This window comes from Triticum aestivum, chromosome 1B (genome assembly GCF_018294505.1).
Source record: "Triticum aestivum cultivar Chinese Spring chromosome 1B, IWGSC CS RefSeq v2.1, whole genome shotgun sequence".
NCBI lineage: Eukaryota > Viridiplantae > Streptophyta > Magnoliopsida > Poales > Poaceae > Triticum > Triticum aestivum.
In genome coordinates this window covers 495,660,132-495,678,974 of record NC_057795.1, presented here as the reverse complement: position 1 = coordinate 495,678,974, position 18,843 = coordinate 495,660,132, and the positions used below count along the sequence as shown (strand labels likewise).

Below are 18,843 nucleotides of genomic sequence, written 5' to 3'. Positions count from 1 at the left end.
TATTCTTACTTTTGACCTCTGGTTTTTGAATAGACATTAATGTATTGCACATTCATATGTATGAGCAGGAAGAGGTAAAAAGAAAGTAAGAAAAAATGATCAGGATGAAGAAGGACATGAAAAATCAATTGTAAGACAACTTACGCAATGTTCTTTTATGTCTTCTAAAAATAAATTTGTGGTAATCAGTTTCCTACTTACTTACACACAGGGATTTGGAAACGAAGAAACAACATATGATTTTGCTGCAGAAGGTCCTCAACAGTATACTGCAAGACAAATTGCTTTCTTGAACATATTTCAGGCAATTTAATTGTACCCCGAAATCTCTAAACATTTGTCGTTTTATTATGAAGCAGGGATATTCGGAGGCAGGCCCAAGTTCTAATACTGCAATACCAATCTTTGCAAATAATATGTTCAACACGGAATCTTCGACTATGTTTATTCTGTTGATCCCTGAAGGATATACAGAACTTTTGCTACAAGCTGATCAAGCTTCAGAGGTGCTGCAAACTTCAAGAAGATTAGATTTTTGATGAAGTGAACCCTTCCTTACGCATCAAAGAAGTAGGATAGCAGCAGCAGCAGTATATTTTATTTCTTCTTGTCGACAGAGACCAATATATAGAGTTTCGTTTGAGACAGAAATAATAAATGTAATGGTGCACTCTCATGAGTGAGATTATTTTCCCCGATTAATTATCAGATCTTTCACACTTGAATACCATTTATTTTTGCCAGAATTTAATTTGTATTCATTCATCAGTCTTTATTTTCCCTACCCTTTTCTTTCCCATTGCACTTATGAATGTAGTAGAGCTATCTAGACTGATGATCCTGATCAGCATCACCGCTATATCTTTCATTTCAGCTCTTGGTCCTGGTCGACATCACAATTAGCTTTCATTTCTGCTCTAGCTACTGTGTTACACAATACAGCGTCGGTTGTAATCGCGTATCCATCACCAACAGAAGGTCTGAAACTTACAACAGAATGTACTGATAAATAACCCTCTCAACGTACCCAAAGTTTATCATGTATCAATAAATATCAGAAAGTTCTCGTTGGAATTCCAATTGTTTGGCCAATGTCAACATTCAGTCTTAAGATGCCACATACTACTGACAGAATTTGAAGAAGCTCAACATCAATTTTCATGTGGTAAAATATCTGAATGTTTATAATCACAACGCATAGATACTGTGATCACAGAACTCTGAATATTTTTGTCTAATGATCTCTGAATGTTCACATCTCCGAATGTCAGAATGACTAGAAATCTGCAAGGTCGCCATGGGGAGATGGCTGGCTTGCCGCCCACGCCGGCGTTGCCGTGTTGGCAGACTTGTGGTGGAGACGGTGGACATCATTATGTGGCTGTTGCTATTGGTTCCGCGAGGGACGACGAGCACGTCCGCGTCACCGGCGCAGGGAGAGCTCACGACGGCGCCGCCGTTTCCGTGAGGGTCGTCGTCACCGGCGCATGGAGGGGTCGCCATGGGATAAGGCGCGATGGCGCCAAGGTCTGATGCAGCGGCGAGCCAGCGAGAAGATCGCCGTGTTCGTTCTCTTTCGTTAGATGGAAAATATCGATCCGATTGATACTGTATCGTACGAATACTGCGCAATATCTAGTTGATGTACGTATCAATTAATTAGGGAATTAGGCTCGCTTTAAGATGTGTGCCATTGATGACGTGTCAAAATCTGAGGAGGGGCCCAGGAGGGACACTATGAGGCCCCGTCCCATAGGATTTTCCTACCTCTTCTTCTCTCCTATCCAATCCCTTTTCTCTAACCCATCTCTCTTGCAGGCTGGCTGGCAACCACTAGAGCCGCCGCTTACCGCATGCTGCTGCTGCTGCTGCTAGAATACCACCATATCGCACCGCTACTGCTGCAAGTGTCTTCTCTCACTTCCTCTCGCTTCCTTCCTCTGCAGCCTCAAACACACTGGCGCAGCATCTCAACGTACGCTCGTGCTGCTGCAAATCAGCGGTCGGCGTTGCAACGGAAGTTCTTCGTCGGCGGTGGATGCTATAATGCAACGACAGTGGAGGTGCAATGGAGCTTCGTCGGGGGGGCGTTGTTGCTGCGATGGAGCTTTGCCTTGCCTCGCGGTGCCGCCATGGAGCATCAATGGAGGCCGTTGGTGCTGCAATGGAGCTTTGCCACGCCATGCGGTGCCGCCATGGAGCTACAATGAAGCATCTCCGGGGCTCGTCCGTGCTGCGATGAAGCTTTGGTCGCGCCTTGCCGTGCTGCCATAGCGCTACAATAAAGCGTCGGGGAGTTTGTCAGTGTTGCGATGAAGCTTTGCCGCGCTGCGTCGTGCGGCCATGGAGCTTCGTTGGGGGCCGTCAGCGCTGCCATGGAGTGCTGCATGGTAGCTTGCCGGAGAGAGCGCACATGCTGCTAGTAGCCTGCTGCGAACTGGTCGCTGGCGGAGCATCGGTGGCAGCATCAGCAAAGTGCTGCGATCCAGCTCACCAGGAGAGTCGCCGGGAAGAGTGTTGGTACTGCAGTCACCGTCGTCCCCGCAGATGCGGTGCGGGAAGGGAAGAGGGCCGGGGCGCTGCTATTTTGTGGCTGCAATTGGTGGTCATGGCGCTGCTGTGCTACGATGGGGTGCACGGACGTGAGGAAGGACGAGATGATGTAGGGGAGATCGGACGGTTACGAGTTTGGAATCTGACGGCAGGCTAGGTGGATGATTTTTTAGAGAAATCATTCGGTAGATTTGTAGCAGCCGCCTTTAGTTTTAGCGTTGCTGACCCCGGTCGTGAAACCGTCTTTTTCAACATAACTTGACATCTAAACTGAAAACACGATGGCAAAGCAAGCATTACTTCTAGCGTTGCTGACTCTCTGAAGATTATAGGAGAGATCTCAACTGCAAACGTAAAGCAGCAAACAAGCATTACTGATCCTCTAAAAGTAAAACAAGAATACAGGTCCTCCGGTGAGGTCGAGCGAAACACACGTTACATTCACAAAAACGATAGAAATCACGGAGTATAGCACGATCGATGCATCGTTTGATCAAACGGCGCGCGTTACACCTGTTCGTCTCCTTTGGGGGGAGGGTACTGCCCGTAGCGTCGTGCAGGAGGCGGGGGTAGCTGCTGCTGCTGCTGCTGGTTGGGTGCGTGCGCTCCATAGCCTTGTCCTTGTGCCGGAGGAGGGGCGTGGTGAGGGTTCGGCGGTTGGCCGTACCCCTGCCCCTGGGGCGGTGGAGAGTACTGCGGGTAGTTGGGTGTCCCCTGCCCCTGGGGAGGCTGCTGCGGGAACTGCGGCTGCCCCATCGTCGTCCCGGCGGCGCCCGCAGGCATCTGCTCGCCTTCCTTGGGCGCGGCGGCGGCGGAGGTGGCAGTGGCCGGCTGCCCGCGGAGCATGACGTAGGAGGTGAGCCCGAGGGCCGTGGCGACCAGCGTGAGCACGGCGCCGCCGGCGAAGATGCCGTCCTTAAGGACGTAGCACAGTCCGAACGGTGACGGGTCCCGCGCCCCGGTGGTGTTCCACGCCGCGCCAGTCACCAGCAGCGCGAACGCGATTATCGCCATGATCCTGCATGCATGCATGCACGTTTCAGTCCGTAAACAGTGATCCGCCTAGCGAGCGCTTCCTGATTTATCCATGGAGGATCGACATATCACTCACCATGAGAAGACGGCGCAGACGACGCCGATGATCCGGTTGGTCTCGGAGGGGATGGCGCGGGACCTGCAGCAGCCGCAGCAGCCGCCGACGACCGCGAAGACGATCTGGGCCACGACCAGGAAGATGACCGCGCACACCCCGAGCCCGAGCGCCGGGTTCTGCGGATACAGGCACAGCCCTCCACCCACGTACAAGTCCGAAACCTGCAAGATATGCATCAACAGAGTATAAGACGTGTACATGTACAAATGCGCGCGCACGTACCACAGTTCACAGACACACATGCACAACAGTACGCAAGGAGAGATGAAAGTACTGAGTGTGGTAGCTTACAGTGAGCTTGGTGCCCTCGGCTGAGAAGCCCAGGATGGCACTCAGCACCCCGAGAGAGCCGACGACCGAGCACACGATGATCATCTTCAGATCCATTTTCATGGCCACTGCTCTCGATGGAATCTCGACCTCTTTTGGGTTGTGATCGACTGGCGTGCACCCGTGGTTTATATACAGGGAGCCCGGGCGTGCATACAAGGTCACCGGCGCTGACGCGCGTAGTTCGGTTGGTGCAAGCCGATGTCAAGGAAGGGCATAACTTCTACGACGGTCGCCATCAACTACGTTCTGCCCAAGTTCCGCGTAATTCCTCCATCATTACGTCTTTTACGTGGGCGTAATCAAGAAAGTTATTGCCCTTGGGAAGTTGACATGGTAGACAGCTTCGCCTTCACGACTTGTATCCATGGTTCTGCCGGCGCGGTAACTAGTACGTCCGATTTGTTTCACACTGCGTCCACAGCGATGGATCTCTAGCATGCTAATTCCGGTACGGTGCGGCCGAAATGTCTCTTGGTTTTATCGGTACCATCCACGAGTGGGCCATCCAGACATTGGGGACCAGTGGGTTTTGGCCCGGACGACTTCTGATCCCACAAATGGCCAGTCGATCCTTTTGTTTGTCTTGCAATGGCGTGCCGTGCTCGTTTTGGTTCCGTCGCTCCCAGTCGACCGGGGTTTGCGTAAGTCTCAATTGACTTCAATTTTGTTTTAAGTCGACTTAGAAGTCCTTTTGTCTCTTGGTCTTCATTGTTCTTTGATGATTAGTAGATCTCATTTCTAGCGGTGAATGGTTATCACAGTCTTCAAAACATAGTATGGCGATGATGTTTGCATATTTGCGTCTCCCGTATTGTTGGTTCGATGTAATTTTCAAGCTCCGACGGACGGTGTACAACCGAAGGAGATAGAAGTCCAATATGATTCTCCATGTGATATTATTATTTTTCTAAACCATTTTGTATCTTGTTATCTTTACATTGTATTGATTAAATGTTTTCCTTGATAATTATCAGAGATGTCTTTTTTCAAACAAAAAAAGTTTGAAGCGTTTCATGACGAAGCATTCAGTAGTTTTCTTGCAGATGATGTATTCTTCACAAGTTTTGCTACACCTACGATTAATCGTAGGATTACAATTACAAGATGAGGTGTTAACATCTCGTCGGAGGGTTGTAGGCTTATAATTACAAGATGAGGTGTTAACATCTGGTTGGAGGGGAGGAGCACACACAAAAATCCAAGGGAGAGGGGTTTGGTGGGAGGTCGTGGAGGGGAAGTCCGTAGGGGGGGTTCGTAGGAGGTTGCCCGTAATTAGGTAATTTTTTATTCTTGACTACAATGTCATGATCTTTTTTTACTCCCTTTTCCGTTGGATACTTAATGGGATTCTTAAGAACCTTTGAGATGACCCTAGAAGAAGGTTGAGACTCTAAGGGTGGGGCTAGAGTATGACTTCTAAAAGCCTTGGTGTACATTTTCATATTTCATTGGTCTTTGCTGTTCACTTTTTCAAGGACATCATCAAAAGGGTACACATGATGCTCCTGTGATTTGATTAAGAAATGAAAATCATCAAGTGGACCCGGTTTATATAGAAACTAGACCGAAAACCACAACTACGTGATTAAATGGGGGACAATCAAGCAAACAATCTGACGACGAACTCAAGCAAACCCAAATGAAAACTAGACTCCACCACCAAACACAAACCAACAACCGTGAGCCAAGGTGACCCAGGGCAAGTGTCAAGAACCCCTTTGACAACGCCTTCACGGAGAAAATGACGCCTGCGGTCATCAAGATCATCGGCACTGACCCCCCTCGGGACAAAGCTTTCACACTACTACAGATCCAAACACCACCGACCAACCAGATTGTATCATCACAGACGAGTTTCTAACCGATCAGTGTCTCGGGATCAGTGATGACTTGCTAATCACAGGCCGGGCAACCAGCCAGTAAGTGATGTTGTACTAGTTATGACTGCCAGCCTTTCAGTGATAATGATTCTATTCACCATTGCATGCATGCGCTTTATTTATGTATGCTCCCAGCAATGCAAACGAAATTGACAGAAAAATAGGAACACAATATACATGCATAATCATTTTTTTAAACGGGGTAAAAGATTTTCCTCATATACTAATTAAGAGGGGAATGGAGTTTTACAAGTGTCCATACAACACCGCATGGCAATTACTATCATATTATAATTTTCCCTAGTTTCTTCGCACCCGCGGCGACCCATAGCTTCGCTTCCTCGAGGATGATGTTGAGGACTGCACATGCATAATCATTCATTTGCACATTGCTTTTCATAACAAAATTCAATTCGAGAATGCTAGCCAAAGGCACACACTTCACAGTTGAGCCTCTTAACAAACTAGATTTTGAACCAACAATTCGAGAATACTAGCCAAAGCTACACACTTCACAGTTGAGCCTCTTAACAAAGTTGAGAGCGACAAATATTTTCTCACCGATCTCTCTCCTACTTCATAAACCTCTTGGCCATGTTCTTTTGTGCAGTGCCACTAAAATGTAAGTCTTCAGACAACAAAAATTGTCAAGACAATTAATATAAAATATTAATATTCATTGTTTCATTTAATACAAATTTAGTTAAGAAAATCATAACTAAGTTTATTAGACTTTGCTCAAAGATTCTCTAGGCTTCTCCAAGAAGCAGCAAGTGGATATTTGTTGTGTGCTGGAGATGGCAGAATCTTCCAACACTTGCTTCGAATCCTAAGTCGCGTGATTCTGCCACTTGTGCACACAACCCGTATTAGTTAATGGATTTCACTTTCGTTTGTGAAGATCCGCAACTTTGTCAACGGGATTTCACTTTCGTTTTAATTATGTTATCTTATTTAGGCCATCGTTGATGTCGCACCATAGTACAAACAAGAACAAGTTGGGCGTACAAGTTTGATGTGTAGACAAATGGCCTGAGCTCAGTAACTATGTAAAAGAAAGTATTATCACAAAGCCACTTATAGAACTACATATTCAACGAGTGTGCCTGTGCCATGTGGGCGTAAGTTCTGATGGTGTGCATGACAAAGCTGTGGTTATGCCGAAAGTGGCCTGATTGTAATAATTTGCACGTGTGTAAACTTGTGAAGTTTGCTAAAAAAATAGTCAGAAGGTGGCAGCAATCAAACTGACAAAACACCTTATACTTAAGAGCATCTTCAATAGATGATATAGATGCAAAAATAACTAACTTATACGTCTCCAAGGCCTGAAAAAGCACCTCCAACAGATGACGTAGATGCAAAAAAAAAACAATACATCACCTCCTCCAAGTGATGTAAAATACAACACTTGAAGATGCAAATTTGCATCTTCATCTCCAGGTGATGTAAAACAGCCTGTCGTGCGCCAACAACCCAACTGCCTTCTTTCCCTTCCGCCCGCATGCCTACCGCCCGTCCGCCTCCGCCGCTGGTGATTTCTGGCCGGAAACACCGTCGCCCACGGCCCGTCCTTCCATTCCCGACCCCGCCACCTATCCCCGCGGCCACTCGTGCCCTAGCCGATGACCGCCCGCCTCTGCCACCGGAAATGCCGCCGCCGCTCGTCCGTCCATCCCCGACCCCGCCACGACCCGCGGGATATCCCCGCAGCCAGTCGCGCCTCCCTAGCCGATGACGACCAGCCGATTTGAGTCTGCCCCGCCGACGACCACGTGACCGATTCGGAGGTTCACCTGAGCTTCGGCGGTCATAATGGCCGTAGCAGCTCACGTCCGCTATCCCTGGTAGCCATTGCCCACTGCTGAAGCTAGTAGGACAGCCATGCAACCACCGCAACCTGATGAACCGGCAGTTTGTCTGTCGTTGTCTTCGCCGTTGCATCGCTGCGAGCAGAGTCCTCCGGCAGCCGCACGGCCGTCCATAGACTGTTGAAGCAGCACTGCCCACCCTAGATGTGCTTTGTGATGCCCATCAACACTCTGAAATGCCGCCGGCTGGTTTCTTCCACCTCGCATGCAACCTGTTCGACAATATTATTTGTTGGAGTAGGAGGTTTACATCACCAAATATACATCATCTTTGGAGTAGGAGGTTTACATCACAAATATACATCATCTGTTGGAGTTGACTCTTTTTTAAGATGTAAAGGCACTCTTTGATGATGTAAATTGTACTACACCCATTTTTACATCTCCAAATTTACATCATTTATTGGAGATGCTCTAAGATCAGAGATAGTAAATCATTAGGTAGGTAGTGTTTAAATCAATACTAGTAATACGAGCCAACCATCTAATCTAATGAAGCCTTCGACGTTTACGTGTGAAAAACTACTTAAGTGTGAGGTGTGTTGCTGGTGTTTTCTCCCCCTTTTGACCTAGGGAGATAAAGCTTGAACTGGTCATCTAATCAAAGGCCATCACGCATTTATGCAAGTCTATGATGTAATGCACGTTCATTTATACATAGTTACTGAGCTCAGGCCATTTGTCTACACAGCGGCTCGTTGACAGCTCAAGAAAACTTGTACCAACGCAGAAGCTCGGGTCATTCGCGGTAATCTCTTTTGCCATTTGGACACACGTTCTCCGTCTCTCGCGTACGCGTTTTACGACTTCAAACACACGTTATCTTTTGTTTCTGATCTGCAAGTGATAAGGCAGACCACTGGTTCTTCCTAGTGGGCACGACGGACCGGTCGTCTGGACGCTGCATATTTCGAGCTGGAGTTGACATCTGACATTGATGGCCTTGGCAGCTGGTTCTGACCAATTCAAACAAGTTATACCATTGACCAAATAATGTGCACGGTGATGAGCAAGTTGCCCATGTTCTTCCGGGATACACATACATGATGCGTAGCCCGTCGCTTAACCGGTTAAGGGTATCGATGACTGTACAATTAGTTGACCAACATGTATATTTTCCTCCATCCAGCGGGCCTAGCTAGCTTCCTGTTACGGCGCACTGCTGTGCTCTTGGATCCTGCTTTTCGTTGCACCAACGACTGGAAGGAAGGCGATGCGTGAACATGTACAGAAGAGCTCCAGGATGTCTCGATCGGGTAAGATCGAATGCATGTGCTCTACGCGTTATTGGCGCTACGACGAGCAGACAAAACTGATCAACGCGTACGCTTGGTCCAGGATTGCTGCGCTCGAGGTCCTTGTCCTTGTGGGAAGAAGTAAAATGGGTTTTGCTTGGCTCGAGGTCAACGTGCCTAGACCTCAAGTCAAGTGTGACTCTGCGGAGGCTTGCCCGGACACGTCGCGTGATGCCTGATGCGCCCCACATTCGCTCGCAAAATCCGGGAGCTACCGGCATGAAGACGGCGAGAACTCAAAGGTACGTGCCAGTCGACTGATTGTTTTTAGGGTCAGTCACTTTCTTTTTATTACGTACAATTCATTCTATGGGGAGCAAGCTTGGCTGCGGATACATGCATGCATGCATTCAAACAATTGTTCGCATGTCATGCATTATAATGGTGGGTCCTACGTATATGCATGCATTTGAACTTTTTTGCTGGATGGAAATGAGTACATGCATCACACATAAGTGCACACACACGTTTTTATAAGTTATCAGTAATTATATATGATATAAAAATTAAGAAAATTAATATAATGAAGTTTTGTAAGAAAGAATATATTAGTAGCACCGGTACTAAAATAAAGAAAGTAAAAAATGTGCACATAACATTACATTTGAATCACACCGGTATTGAGGGAGTAATACGCAAAGAATAAACATATAATAGTGCAATTTTCACGGTCTAGTATAGTTTACACACATATTATATAGTACTTGCATGTATACTTACACACGGAAAAAAATCAAAAGAGAAGTTGTCTAAGAAATAATGAATTAACGGCATTAGCATTCCCTTTCAAGAAGAAGAAAACAAAAAAAATGACAAAACTTGCACGCAGTTTATACATAAATTGAATTTTTATAATATGCAAGAATAAAGATATAATAGTGGAATGATATCGGTATTGCCTCTAAAGAAAGAAAATGAAATAAAATAAAAATTAAAACAAAATCAAAATAATAAAGTTTTCTATGGAAGAATGAAACCCTTTATGAAGAAAGAAAATAAAAAACTAAAACAAAATCAAAATAATAAAGTTTTATAGGGAATAATGAAATTGCACACAAGTTTGCACTGAAATTGCACTTTTAGTAATATGCAAACAACGAACATATAATATTGTAATTTCGCACTGTACTATAATTTACACACATGGTGTATAGTACTTGCATGTATACTTATTTAAACACGCACAAAAATATTTTCTAAAAAAGAATGATGTAGTGGCATTGGTACCGGGTGAGGGCTTTTAGAGGCCGAGCTCCACGGAGCTCGTTTTCAAAATAAAAATTTCCACAAGGTGAATTTTTTTGAAATTGTTTGTATACACTTTCACACATGTGTATTGCGTCTGTGCAAAAATTCAAAACCAAATACTTTCACACGTGGCGTACAGAAAAAAGACAAAAATGTATTTCTAGAATGGGCCAATATTTTTTTTGTTGGGCCGGATTTTTGTTTTTTTTGTACAGCCTACAAATCACAACAAATTCAAATAATTTTCATATACGTTCGTGCAAAAATCTATTAAGTTACCGTGGAATTTTGTTTTGAATTTTTCTAAAACTTTGAAATATAAATTTTGATTTTTTCAAAATACCGAGCTCCCTGGAGCTCGGCCTCCGTTGGCATTTTCTACATTGGTACCACCCTTTAAGAAGAAAGTAATGAAAAATAAATCTTGATAAAATTCGCACATAATTTCCATATAAATTGCACTTTTTATAGCTATGCAAGAACTAACATATACTAATAGAATTTACATAAAAAAATAAGTCTCAAAGAAGGAATGAATTAGTGCCATTGGTATTACCCTTAAATAAGAGAGAAAGTGAAATAAAAACTTAAAACTAAATTTTTTGTCAAGATTAGTACAAAAATTGCACTTTTTATAATATATAAGAAGAAATATATAGTAGTGAAATTTCCATACTCTAATATAATGTTTACATGTAGTACTTGTGTGCATATATTTACACACACTCAACTTCCCAAAAAACGCATAAAGAAAAGAGATAACTCAACAAAAAACAAAAAACAAAAGCTACAACCCACAAAAAACAAAAAATAACCAATAAAAGTAAAGTAAAAAGGAAAAGGAAAAACACATAGAAACAGAAAACTGGAATAAAAAAAGTAGAAAAAATACCCACAAAAGAAAGAATGAATATGTGGCATTGGTATTACCATTAGGATCGAAAGTATGTCTAGAGGGGGTGATTAGACTACTTGACCAAATAAAAATCTAGCCTTTTCTCAATTTTAGTTCTTGGCAGATTTTAGCAACTTAGCACAAGTCAAGCAATCAACCTACACATGCAATTCTAAGAGTATAACAACGGAATGTAAAACAATTGTATATGAAGGTAAAGGGAGGAGTTTGAGGAGGCAAACGCAATGTTGACACGGAGATTTTTTATACGTGGTTCCGATAGGTGGTGCTATCGTACATCCACGTTGATGGAGACTTCAACCTACGAAGGGTAATGGTTGCGCGAGTCCACGGATGGGCTCCACCCACGAAGAAGCAACCTTGTCTATCCCACCATGGTCGTCGCCCACGAAGGACTTGCCTCACTAGGGTAGATCTTCACGAAGTAGGCGATCTCCTTACCCTTACAAACTCCTTGGTTCAACTCCACAATCTTGATGGAGGCTCCCAAGTGACACCTAGGCAATCTAGAAGACACCACTCTCCAAGAAGTAACAAATGGTGTGTTGATGATGAATTCCTTGCTCTTGTGCTTCAAGTGATAGTCTCCCCAACACTCAACTCTCTCTCACAGAATTTGGATTTGGTGGAAAGAAGATTTGAGTGGAAAGCAACTTGGGGAAGGCTAGAGATCAAGATTTATGTGGTAGGAATGGAATATCTTGACCTCAACATAAGTATAGGTGGTTCTCTCTCAGAAAATGTATGTTGGAAGTGTAGGCATGTTCTGATGGCTCTCTCCATGAATGAAGAGTGGGTGGATGGGTATATATAGCCTCCACACAAAATCTAACCATTACACACAACTTACCAAACTCAGTGGGACCGAATCCTGAAACTCGGTCGGACCGATTTAGTAAATAATGTGACCGTTAGGAATTTCAGTGGGACCGACATGTCAACTTGGTGGGACCGATATGGTTAGGGTTAGGGCATAACGTAATCTCGGTGAGACCGATTTTGGTAATAGACACACAGAGAGTTGGTCAAGCAAACTCGGTGGGACCGATTCGCTCATCTCGGTTGGACCGAAACGTTAAGAAAGGGAAACAGTGAGTTTGCATTGCAATCTCGGTGGGACCGATCGCTCATCTCGGTTTGACCGAAATGTTACGAAGGGAAACAGAAAGATTACAATCCCATCTCGGTGAGACCGAGATCCCCATCGGTGAGACCAAAAATACTAGGGTTTGTGGCAATGGCTATGACAACTGAACTCGGTGGCGCCGGATAGACAGTTTCGGTGGGGCCGAGTTTGAATTTTGGTTTGGGACATCTGTGGATGTGAGAAAGTAGTTGAGGGATTTTGGAGCATATCACTAAGCACTTTGAGCAAAAACTCATTCAGCAACACCTCATCCCCTCTTGATAGTATTGGCTTTTCCTATAGACTCAATGTGATTTTGGATCACTAAAAGTAAAATGTAGAGTCTTGTGCTTTGAGCTTGAGCCAATCCTCTTGTCCTTAGCATTTTGATGGGTCCACTTGTCTCATCCCTGCCATGCCAATCATTAAGCTTTTCCTGAAATATTTATCTTGAAATAGCATTAGCTCAATGAGTTGTATGTTGTTAGGAATTACCAAAATCACCCAGGGATAGTTGCACTTTCAATCTCCCCCTTTTTGGTAATTGATGACAACATATAGATCAAAGCTTTGACAAATGATAATAAGATTGAAAAACATCTTCTCTTTGAGAAGTATGTGATAAGTAAGAGCTCCCCCTAAATTTGTGCACTATTTAAAATTTGCTTTGGACTGCAAATACACAATGTGTTAGAACCATGGGTTACTCTTTCATGTCACATACATCTTGGTGGAGCGCTCAAAATGATAATAATTTAACATATGCACTCATCACCAAGCAAAGTGAATGATCATATAAGGATATAAGAGATAATATCATCCAACAAGCATTAAGGGTAGCATAGCATATGATCAAACACATGATCATCCAAGTATCTCACAAAAGACATAGTGTATCAAGCAAGCACACAATAAAGAAGTTCAACCACCAAAAACAAGAGAGATCAAAAGCAACACTCTCTCTTGAAGCCTATGATCTATACATTTTTCTCCCCCTTTGGCAACAAGTTACCAAAAAGTTCAAAAAAATGCATAGTGCTTAACGACTCTCGGGCTTAGTCTTCATGAGGTGGTGTAGAGATGACTCCAAGGACGAAAGCATCAGTTGATGTAGCTTGAGCTGGTGGAGTGGCTGCTGGAGCTGGTGGCACTGAAGCTGTGGCAGCTGGTGCAGAGGATGTAGCTCTAGTATCTGGAACAGGCACTGCAGCAGATCTCTGTCCTCTAGGCACTCTAGCAAATGCATCTGTAGTAGACTTGCCCTTCTTATCCTCCACATCCACCTGAAGTTGCTCAACTGCAGTTTGGATCTCAGTGACCTTGACATCAAGAGCATAGAATTTCTGCTCAATGATCCTCTTCAAACTCTCCTGGTTTTGAGTCAGGGTGGCCAAGCCCTTCTCAATTCTCAAGGTGGAGGCAATCAGATAGACAAGCTGTTCTTGCTTGCTCTTTAGGAACACTTGAGATGCCTCTTCAGCAGTTGGCATCTTTGCAGCTTTCTCTGCCCTTGCCTTCTCTCTCTTCTCATGTGCTTGCACAGATGATGGTTCCTCCTCATTCATCTCAATTGTGTTATCTTCAAACTCAGGATATAAGGGTAGATGCTCCTTATCCAATATATGTGTGCCTGTGCCCATCTTTGAGTTGATGAGCTCCTGAATGTGTGGACCATACCCTCAACTTCTCTTCTGATCAGCTGCTGTTCTCTTGATTGTTTCCATAATCAGACTCATGACTTTGAATTTTTTAGGCACATCAAACAAATGCAGCAAGTTGATAGCATGTCCTCTGATCATCTTGTGATCTCCAGACTTGGGTAGCAATGTGTGCCTAAGGATCCAGTTGATTGTAGGCAGACCAGACAACAAGAAGTGTACAGATCCAAGCTTGTGGGTTTCCAAAGCTTTATCTGGGATCTCTCTATGCATGTGTGCCATAGAGTTGTGGAACTTCTTCTTCTCAGCATATACGTCCAAGTCATATTCATTTTCTTTTGGGGCATTTATCAACTGAGCCCATTCTTCAACAGTGGATTGGTACCTAGTACCTTCAGACATCCAGATGATCTTCCCATCTGGGTAGAAGTGAGTTGTGGAGTAAAACTGCATGATGAGCTCATCATTCCACTTGGTGAGCTTATGGGCAACAAATTCATCAACTCCACATGCTTTGAAGCAGTCATATACTCCTGGATAGTGACCTTCATTTTTCTTGATGTAGTCCAGTTGATCCATCTCATGTCACACACAATGGGCTTCTTGTCAAGCAAAATTGTCTCATAAAAATCTTGTTGCTCCTTTGTGTGAAATCTGTAGTCAACTGTTGTCCTTCTCCTCACAGCATATGGATCTGACTGTCTCCACAATCTTAGTCCAGCATCCTTTCTGATGTGCATTTCTTCAGCTACTGGATGAGCATCATTATGGTCAGGAATCTTGGGCTTTAACTTACTCAAAACAAGTGAATCATCTTCTTCTTCAGCAGCTTCAGGCACTGGGGCCTTGTTCTTCTCTGCAGCAGGTATACTTCTGGTGTTCCTCTTGGGTTTAGGCTTTGGAGCTGGAGCAGCAGCCTTGGGAGCAGCTTTGGGCTTAGATGGAGCAGCCCCTGACTTAATTGCATCTCCCATGAGCTTCTGAGCTTTGGGTGCTGGCGCAGCATCCTCTTCCTCTTCTTCTTCCTCATCAGAAGAGTGCTTCTCAAATTCTACCATTGGGTCAACTTTCTTGCACCATCTCCCTCTCTTTCTTTCCTTCTTCTTTCCTTCTGCAACAGCCTTTTTGGGTTTAGATCCCAAAGTCTCTTGAGTGGATGGCCTTTGACATAGGAACTCTTCTTGCTAGAACCTTTGTTTTCATCCCTGGCTTTGTGGTAGCAGCTGTGCCATACTCCTTTTTCAACACCTTCTTCTTTGAAGTGGCCTCATCTTCAATAGCCACATAATCCTCATCTTCAGAATCTGAGGTTTTCTTCTTCCTTGTCCTGGTGGCTGCTTTTGGCAAATTGCTGGGAGTGCTCTTGCTACCCTCATCATAACTGCTTGAGGGACTAGTGCCCTCACTCATCTGAGCTTGCTCCTCTGACTTGTTCTGACTATCACTTTGATCAGACATTTTGCAAACTCACTGACAGCAGACCCTGTGAATAGATATAGATGAGGTAGAGTAGATGAGCATCACAAAGTACAGAGGTTTTTGCAAGACAATTGAGTCAAAAACTTAGTTTTAGTTTTCCACAGAAAGCATTTCGGAGCTACCGATTTATAAACTCGGTGATACCGAAGCAGCTTTTGGAACCTAAACTAGTGAACTCGGTCAGACCGAGTCATAGTTCGGTGGCACCGAGACTGCTAGGGTTTCACAGAGAATTGATCTCGGTCACACCGATTTGCAATTCTCGGTCAGACCATAAATCGCATGTGCAATGGCTTAAGCCAAATCGGTGAGACCGATTTCTACAACTCGATCGGTCCGAGATGAGTTCGGTGGAAACCTAACCCTAAATTTTCAAATCAAATCTAATCTACGGAAGTTTTCGCTGGATAGGATGATTTCAAACGTGGCAAGAATCATGGCAAAGCAATGTGCTAGGAATCGGAGTTAAAGAATAGCACAAAGTGTCAAGTTCATACCCTAATTATGCGGTGAACTTGCTACGGCGGCAATGGTGGGGCAGAATGCCGTTGACGGCGGCGGAGACCAGCGGAGGGAGGTCGTTGGCGGCGAAGAGGACGATCCGGAGACCCGAAGAGGCAGAGCAGGCTATGCGCGGGCAAAGGGTTTCGGAAAATTTCCAAAAATTGACCAGTGAGTATATATAGCCTGACCCTGTCGGTGTGACCGAGTGGAACAACTCGGTGGCACCGAGATGCAAAACTGCAAGCAGTTACTGAACTCGGTGTGACCGAAAGGTTCTAATCGGTTGCACCGAGGTTGAAAACCTAGATCAACTTAGTGATCTCGGTATGATCGAAAAGGGTGAATCAGTCAGACCGAAATACACAAAGAGGTTTTGGAAGTTTAAGTCTATGACAAATTGGGGACTCCGAGTGCTCCTCACACAGAGTGGTTCGAATCTGACTTGATCAAACTTTGTGATGTAGCATGAACAGGGTTTGAGATGAGAAAAGCATAGATAGCTAGAGAAGGTTCTTAGGCATTCTTGTCCATCCACTTGGCAAAAGGAAAGAAACCAAACAATCAAAACAACAAGTGGATGTCCTCGAATGAGTAAAATATGCAACCAACATGCTCACACAATAAAATGGCAAATGAAATATGTGGCAAATCATGCACAACTAATTCTAGCATCTATCAAATAATTGGCGATGACTAGGTCATCTATATATGAGTATATTGACTTCAAATGAGAACATTTGATCATAGGTCATACTCATCGTTTAAGCACAAGTGGGGTTACCACTTTTACAAAAAGCATTGTTGTGTTCACACCATTAGAGGTGCTTTAGCTCAATTCTTAGAGTAAAGCTCCCCCTAGATGTGAGATCCCCCCTAAGAGGGATGAACTAACCTTGGGTTTTGTCGATGATGACTTCATGTAGATGTTGAAGATGTGGATGCTCAATGTTGATGTAGATCATTTGGAGCAATCCATTGGAGTGAGTTGCACTTTTAATACCTACACGGGTTAGTCCCACAAGGAGCAAACAAGGATATCCATAGACATAGAATGATGCACACACAAGATGATGTCCATGAAAGCATTAGGTTACCTTGTCCCTTGTCTTACCAACAAGAGGGTTTGTGACTCCTTGAACTAGTGCAAGATGTGGAAGTTGATTGCACTTGTCCTTGCCAAAATGATATGAGTGAAGTATGTTGGCGGAGTCACCCTCAAGAACTCTCTAGTTCTTCTTCTCTGGGATCCACATCATCTTGATGGGAATCCTTGGAGTTGTAGTTGTACTTGATGAAGTAGAACTTGATGTAGTCTTGGAAACCCACTTGACCATGGCCTTAGGAGCTTCTTCAAATGCATCAATCTCCTCTTGAAGCTTGTCCTTGCCTTTTTGCTTGTGATCTTGTGGTGGAAAATCATCTTGAGCTTGTGTTCCTTTGAAAGAAGTAGGATCATACTTCTCTTGTTGAGGAACAAACTTCATCTTGGGGTATTGATCTTCTTCCCACTCAACTCCATTGGCATTGAACTTTCGTTCAAAACCAACACCTTGATTCTTCCGGTGCCTTCCTTGCTTGCGTACAATTTCCTCGAATTGCTTACTTCCGGCAAGGCCCTTGTAAACACCTTTCTCTATAATTCCCTTCAATAAGCTATTTTCTTGCTCAAGTGTAACTTGGCTAAGAGAATCATTAGTGGAATCAAGAGAACTACTAGAAGCAACAACATTGGATTTAGCATGATTATTGTTACTACTAGAAGAAGAATCTTTCTTGTTCTTGTTACTAGACTTGACTTGTGGCATGTAAGTAGATAAGAGTAAACGCTTGGAAATGTAAGAAGAACTTTTCTTGCGAAGATCATCATTGATTGCCTTTAAAATCTCATGCTCTTTCTCAAGGTTGAGTTTTTCAAAGCGTAACTTCTCATGAGTCTTTAAAAGTTCTCGATGATCTTCCAAGATAGTTTCATGAGCTAACTTAAGAGTGTTTAGTTCTTTAGTTAGGCTCTCAATCTTCTCCTTATCATTATCATTTGTTTTATCTTGATTAGCATGATTATTTGATGTTTCATCATAGTATTCATCACTAGAGTTGTCAACAAGTAAATCATCATCACCTAACAAGTCATCTTCATCACTATTGAAATCAACATACTCGGGTTGTGATACCTTTGGGCCTTTGGCCATGAAGCATCTTCCAATTCCTTCATTTGGTGAGTCAAATATGCCATAGGAGTTGGTTGACCTGCTAGACCAACACCTTCATCTTGAGTATATTCGGAATTGGAGTGATAGCTTCTCTCGGAGTGATTGTCGGAGTTGGAGCCGGATACCCATTCACCAACATGAGCTTGATGTCTTCGTTTTGTGTAGCTCCTTGATGACTTGTCCTTCCTTTACGAATCCTTGCTTCTCCAGGATGTTCTTCGTTCATAATGATCATCTCTACTCCTTCTTTCTCTTGATGGTGATTCTTCTCTTCTACTACTTCTTTTTGGAGAATCTTCTCTTCTTTGGTAGGGAGTCGTACACTCATTGGAATAGTGTCTGGGTCTTCCACAATTGTAGCAATTGCGCTCATGACTAGAAGATCTTTTGTCATTGTAGGACCTTGACTTGGAACTTCTTTCCTTGCTTCTACTCTTGTAGAACTTGTTGAAGTTCTTCACCATTAGGCTCAATTCTTCATCGAAAGCTTGTTTCTCACTTGATGATGTGGGAGCTTCACATGAGGCTTTGTAAGAACCACTTGACTTGTTGTGGAGCTCCTCCTTATCCTTGAGTGACATCTCATGAGCAAAAATTCTTCCAATGACTTCGATTGG

General features: G+C 44.0%; 1 protein-coding gene across 1 annotated transcript; it reads right to left on the bottom strand.

Moving 5' to 3' along the window:
• Positions 1 to 2,888: 2,888 nt before the first annotated feature.
• On the bottom strand, positions 2,889 to 4,234 carry LOC123079155 (uncharacterized; the record flags this gene model as incomplete). Its single annotated transcript, XM_044501840.1, has 3 exons — positions 2,889 to 3,571; positions 3,665 to 3,867; positions 3,998 to 4,234. Coding segments are annotated over 3 exons (951 nt in total), but the record flags the coding sequence as incomplete, so codon positions are not given.
• Between the last annotated feature and the right edge of the window lie 14,609 nt (positions 4,235 to 18,843).